The sequence below is a fragment of the Apis dorsata genome, unplaced genomic scaffold, assembly GCF_000469605.1.
Source record: "Apis dorsata unplaced genomic scaffold, Apis dorsata 1.3 scaffold_470, whole genome shotgun sequence".
NCBI lineage: Eukaryota > Metazoa > Arthropoda > Insecta > Hymenoptera > Apidae > Apis > Apis dorsata.
Genome location: NW_006263709.1, coordinates 412,325 through 418,956, shown reverse-complemented (window position 1 = coordinate 418,956; position 6,632 = coordinate 412,325). Strand labels below are relative to the sequence as shown.

Here is a 6,632-nt window from a genome sequence, read left to right as displayed (position 1 = left end):
CTCTCTCTCTCTCTCTCTCTCTCTCTCTCTCTCTCTCTCTCTCTCTCGGTGTGGTGCTCCATTTCCGTCTAGCAGAAGGCACACTAGAAAATCAATATAGGGAAACCAGGAAGCGACGGCAGGGCGTCGACAGCAATCTCTCTCTTTCTCTGTCTCTATGCAGGCTCCATCACAGTATCACCCCCCCCCTATTTCAATTCTTTCTACTATCTTTCTTTTAACTTTATTAACCTTATTCATTTATCCAAACAATCCTCCTTTTTCTCGCGACTGTCCGTTCTGTGTATCCACTTTTCGGTTACGCGGTTTCGTTCGATTGTTTCAAAAGAGTTTACGGTATAAAAGATATGCTTGAAGGTATGTCATATTTATATTTTTAATAGATAATAAAATAATAGTATAAGGGAAAGAAATTGGAAAAATTAACGATGAAAAGTTGTATACCTATTTTAATATTCTCTTTGATCTGTTGTCAAAAACTAAGATTAAAAAATATTATTTTTTTGAATCATCATTTTTGCGTAAACAACAGAAATAGGATAAGGAGAATAGTTACGGAATCGGAATTGTTGCAGAATGGGGGAGGGAAAAAAAAAGGAACTAGGATTCTGCCGCTATATTATGGCAACCACTCGTCAACCAACGATGACCTACTTTCGACTACGATTCCGACTCGCGGAAAACTACGTCATTCCCTCGTTATTATACAAACTTTTACTCTTTTGATTGAATTCGATTATTCGTCAATGAGACCGCCGATTCGATTCGACTGATGAATAAGTTTCACTGATTTCTCTTGTTTTTTTTTTCTTTATTCTTTTTCGAAAGCAAGGAACACCCGCAAGACGAAACAAAGCCGTGTTGTCGTCGCGTCGAGCAAGGACGATGCAAGGATGATTACCACGACGACGTGGCGGCGTCTCTTGAGCGGGGAATTTTCGGGAGGAGAGAAGAGAAAGAGTTTACGCAGGGGGCGAAGAGAAAGACACAAAAGGAGAGGGGGCGTGAAAGGGATTGTTAGCGAGTGCTCATACACGCGTGCACGTATTCAAACGCGCGTATCCATCTTCGCCTCCGCCATTTCCGCGCAACCCGCCGGTCTAGACACGACCGTGTTCCTCGACCGTTGTTCTACGCGCGTTTTGTACTCATCCGGTCTCTTTTTCTTTCAACCAGCGAAACCAGACGCGTGACTCGTCTCCTCTTCTCTAAAACGCGTTCGTTCTTGCTTCCCCTCGAATAACCAACGCCAGTTATATCCCATCTTTCTTGCGCATACTCATATTCGGTATATTCGATCTCGCGTGAGCAATTATCGTTTTTTGTCGCATTAAAGATAACTAAAAAAGAGAGAGAGAGAAAGAAAGATCGTATCGAATGAACAAAAGTGTCGAAATGTAGAGAGAAAGAGAGAGAGAGAGAGATATCGATGCTGGTAACCAAGATGTTGCGTGGCAAGGTGGAAAGAGGAGGAGGAGGAGGGTATGAAAGCCGGGCGCAGAGGCACCTCGGTGTAACCTGGATCCCGAGGCGTGTGCGGAAGAAACGATTCCAGCCGCGAACTGGGTCACCGTTGGTGGAAACAGGCTAAACCGAGAGAGGTGCGGCACACAACGCGGTCGCGTGGCACAACGCGGCACGATACGGCAGAGGCGAGCCGGGGTATGCCAAGGAACAGAGAGTTTCGAGAGGGAGAGAGATAGAGAGAGAGAGAGAGGGATGACGAAAGTGGAGGAAGGAAAACGGAGAGGAAAAATGGGTGGGGAGGCAAGGGAATTGATGGCGACGGAAGGGCGGAAATAGATAAAGTCGCTCCATCCTGGCCGACTATCGTAACGTATCCTTGTTGGCCAATTCCTATTTAATTGCATTTTGTTGCCACGAGCAACGAACGATCGCTTTACTCGGCACATATTTACGAGGAAATTTAAATATACGGCTAAAATTACCAAGTTTCAAGAAGATTAAAAAAAAAAAAAAAAAAACTACGGGAAGAATAAGAAAGATACAGAATAATAATAATATCGTTCTTGTTCCAGCTACCAATGCACCAGGAGCGCGAAACGAACGGTTCGATACCGGATGGTCTCTCGCGCAACACCCTCTCCGCTGGCAGTCGCGCTGCAGGCTCGCCCGCCCGTTGCAGTTTGCCGTATTTTATTACATAAGTTGCGAGCTTGTGTAACGCAACCGGTCTCCACAAGCTTAATAACTTTTTTATCGATTTTCTTGTGCTGTTCCTCGAGCACAACGCGATTCGATTGTTGTTGTTGTTGTTGATTTTTTTTTCTTCTTCTTCTTCTTACGCCGCTAAGGGGGAAATTTCGAAATCGATACGGCGAATTTTTTTTCTAGAAAATCGANACCGGAGTGACCTATAAACCTCGTACCGGGTCGGGTCACTCTGCACCGGCGCAGTCCCGAATTCAAATAGGAGGGACCTTAAATTGGGTTAACGTCCGGATATATCGCGTCACCGGAATTAGTCGAAAAAGTTACTCGCCGCATCTTGGTTCGCAGAGACGAGATTCCAGGCTGCTACAACGGCCTGTTACACGAGGTATTCGTATATCGCACGTAACGTTTTGTTCTTCGTTTAGTACATATTTCAAGGGCGAATTAACTCGAATCCATCGCGATTAACACCTTTCAATGTTCCTATTCGCGAAACCTCGTTCCATATAAATTCCCATAAGAAAAATTAATTCTACAATCTCTATACCGTTGACCGATTAATCGATCGAAATGATCGCTTTTTTTTTTATTATTCATTTTCCCGCTCTATTCGCTTCGACTAACCAGATGTCCATGTCTACGCCTACATTCCGATATTTAAGTGTAACTACGTTTCGATAATTAATTAAAACGGTATACAAATGATTTCCAATTTCACCAGTCGTTCTCATTTTAACGTAACTCTTTTCGAAATAATCTACGAATCTACGAATTTTCGATTTGAATGTTGTGAATTTTCGTTTGCAAAATATACACAAATATATATATATATATATATCATATATATCATAATATCGCGTATTTCATAATGATATACTGTCGTATAACAGCATCGCGTCAAGGTAAAGTCAATAAAAATCTTTATCATAGCGTTTGTTCAATGTTTTCCGAATCTACGCCGTCTTCGATCGTTTTCATTCGTCGCTCGAACTTATCATAGAACTTGGCCCAGTTTTTCCTCGTAACGCAACGTGGATCGTTCGACGTTCGCTCTGTGTTAAAAGAGCGCGAAAATTTAGGGGGGAAACGCACGCGTGAGCCGAGCGCACGCGTAAATAGAGAGGCGCAAGGCGTAATCGGTGCTCGTCTTCGATTGGTTTGCCCTGGCTCTGGCTCTGGCTGGCCAGCCGGCCTACAAGCACGTGCCCCGATTCGCTTCCAAGGTGAATGACGACCGACCAGTTATCGGACTTCGAGCCCAAGCATTTTTTCGCTTCGTTGCGTTCGCTCTATCAGCTAATGCCACAGTATTGGCAATGCGGGTATACGAGCCACTTCGATCGAACTATCTACGCACTACGTAGTATTTGTTTTCATTTCTCTACGACGAGTTTCGTCTGTCACGCGTAAAATCGACGCACATACAGCCATCGTATTTCGAAAGGAAGAATCACTTTCTATCAAGCTCGGTCAACGTTGATACGGTTTCCACGCAAAAAACGGATGGATTAATTTAATATATAGCATAAGCTTTTTTCGCGTATGACGTATGCAGGAAGGAAAACCGCAGAGAAATAAACAAAACGTATCTATTTCCGGTAAAAGGTTGTATCGCGTGTTCACCTGTCTTCCCCTTTGACGAATTAAATTTAATATAGTTTTAGTATTAATTATGTAACTCTTTCGTTTTTTTTTTCTTTTCTCTATTTTTATATATTTCTTTTTTTTTTTTTTTTTTTCGTTTGGAACGACGAGGTTAAATTGACGAATTCAGCACGAATTTTAATCAAAATGTGATTGTTCGTTTTTGGAATATTTTTTAACAAATTGATGAGTATCGATGGAATTAATTAACATTTGAGAGATAATAAATGTTGTGAGTGCGAGAGAAATTTCAAGAATATGTGATGAAAAGAATAATATAAGAATACAGAAACGAATAAATTTTACGTGAACGAAATTGCGAATATTTATCAAGGATGATATTAAAAGATATAAATTTTGCTAAAGAAGTTGTGCTTAAGAGATATGAAGAGGTATGAGGCAATCGTAACAAATGCAGGTTAATGATATACAAGGTGTTTTATGCATAGATATATTAAAATGAATGAGAAAAATATCATGAAAAAAAATACATGAAAAAAAAAAATGATATGAAATGATATATTTAATTTATCTAAAAATGAAATATCACTTTTCTTAAATTGAAAATAATTTTTGATTAAATAAATTATTCTAAATTTTTATATCTATTATAAATAAATAAATAAAATTACAATTGAAATTGAATACTAAGTTGAGATTTAAAATTTTCTACTTTCATATTATTCATCACGTGAATTATATTTCTTTTCATAATTTTTTTTTTTTTTTGAGGTTATATTTTTTTTATATTTTAAGATATATCGATGAATGTCTTAAAGATTAATAATAAATTAGTGTTGTTTTTTTAAATATTAAGATTTTTGTTAAAATAATCAACAATTAGAAGAGATGTATCAAGTAACATAAAGAAAAGAAAAATTTTAAGATGCAACAAAATAATTCTGTTATTTTATCTGACATTATTTTTTCATTTTAATTGTTTAAAAAAATATAAAAAGAAATTTATTTTTCAATTTATCTTGATATTGTTACTAAACTTTTAACAATTAAGTTTTAAAAACTTATTGGTTAATGAAATCGAAATACTAATATAAATAATTGAACATGAAACTTTTTGTTGCTCGAATATAGTTCGAATAACATCAATTTATCACGACTTACGATTAACCAGGTTTCCTATAAGTTATAATTGGATTTTGGTAAACTCGACAAAGATCGGAAGAACCTTCTTGTTTCAAACCAGAAACCTCACAACGAAGAAATTAAATTTTCTATCATTTATTATTTTCATTTTCTTACTTTTCCCTTACTTTTCCTTTCTTTCCACTTCGTTTGTCTATCCCTTCGTTCAGTGTATAAAAAAATCTATACACACATACATGGATACACACGTATAGTTTATTAAATCGAAACGAATAAATATAAACACTGAAGAAGCACGAAGGATAATAGCTCGCATAACAGAATCCGCCATTTCTCCCGGATAGTATGCAGTATCTATTTTTGACAAGTGGTTAAAATAGCTGAGCTTAAACTTCTGCTAGACACTGTTTGAACCGTTTGAGCTGCCACGCAGAAAAGGAATTAGGTCAGACATCAATAACAAAATAAGTATTGGAAAAGTATCCTCCTCTTTCTCGCTCTCTTTAAATCGTACGTAGAGAAACGTAACGAAAAACGTTAAACCTTTCGATTATTAACCTTAAACCGATTAATCGATCGATCCATTTTTATTCGAATTCTTCGTTTTCATCTTTCCATATTTTTCTCATTTTCGATACTAAACGTGGAATCGAGACGATACTCGAGGAAATTTCATTTCGAACCGTCGACCAATTAAACCGAAACGACGAGAGAAATCGAGGTTTTAGGCGGCCGAAAGTGGGTGTAGGTTAGGTTTCAATTACGTTTCGAGCTAGCGTTCGTTATCGATCGATACGAGGGATGCGTGTGCAATCGAAAATATATCACGTTACGGCGAGTTTTTCCAAATGTCGTGAGACGGCAGTACGAGTTTAAGAACGAGCGTGTCACACCGTTTACAGTAAGCAATCGTTGAAACAGCGGTTGTACCGTCTAAATTTAAATGCATGTCTCGAAGCGGTTGCATAACCTGGCATCGAATGCGTACACCAAACGAAACTGCGGAAGCTAAGGCTACCGGTATATACTTTTTCGACCCAACCATATATCGCCTATACCTCCGCAGCGTAACCTTTCTCGTAGGTGGTGAACGATCGATAACGGAATAAAAAAAAGTCGGTGTAAAAAAAGACGGCGGAGAAAGAGACAATCCGCGCACCGGATATTCGCTTTGTACTCGAATCGACGAGTTTTCATTTCGTACACGAGACAATTAAAATTTTACACGTCGTCTTTAATAAGAATAAACGAATAAAGAAGATTAATAATAATAATAATAATAATAACATAAACGATGGTCTAACCTGCTGAAACGGTGGCAGCTGTAACAAATCCCTCTCTTCGGCTGTGGTGACTTCGAAGGTGGGCGCGGGTTGGGGCGGATACATGTTACCCTTGCCGGGATACGAGGTGCTCCTTCGAAATTTAACAGGGCTGATGCAAGAGGGATGAGCCGCCGGCCCCGGATGGCCGGGAAACGTGGGACTCGGTTTCCTTCCTTGCAATCCAACAGCTGCCGCGGCCGCGGCCGCGGCGTGCAGGGACGAGTGCAGGGGAGGAAGATTCGGTACCGATCTGCCGGGATTCCAGGGCGAGAGACCGGGGCTCGCGACCGCGGCAGCCTGCGGTCCAGCGCTCCATTGCTGAGGCGCTTGCGGCCCACCGGACCAGGCCGCGTAACCCTTCCCAGGAAGGTAAACACCCGGATG

At 39.8% G+C, this 6,632-nt stretch overlaps 2 protein-coding genes across 2 annotated transcripts in view; one reads left to right on the top strand and one right to left on the bottom strand.

Moving 5' to 3' along the window:
• Positions 1 to 2,332, top strand: part of LOC116186153 — a 5,071-nt gene extending 2,739 nt beyond the window's left edge. The window contains exon 2 of the mRNA XM_031512571.1: positions 2,040 to 2,332. Coding sequence (XP_031368431.1) covers positions 2,040 to 2,168 — 129 coding nt within the window. The 3' untranslated portion in view covers positions 2,169 to 2,332. The remainder of the gene's footprint in view (positions 1 to 2,039) is intronic.
• Positions 1 to 6,603, bottom strand: part of LOC102680533 (translational regulator orb2) — an 83,235-nt gene extending 76,632 nt beyond the window's left edge. Inside the window, exon 1 of the mRNA XM_006620047.2 lies at positions 6,228 to 6,603. Within this exon, the coding sequence (XP_006620110.1) occupies positions 6,228 to 6,311 (84 nt within the window). The 5' untranslated portion in view covers positions 6,312 to 6,603. The remainder of the gene's footprint in view (positions 1 to 6,227) is intronic.
• Positions 6,604 to 6,632: the final 29 nt, after the last annotated feature.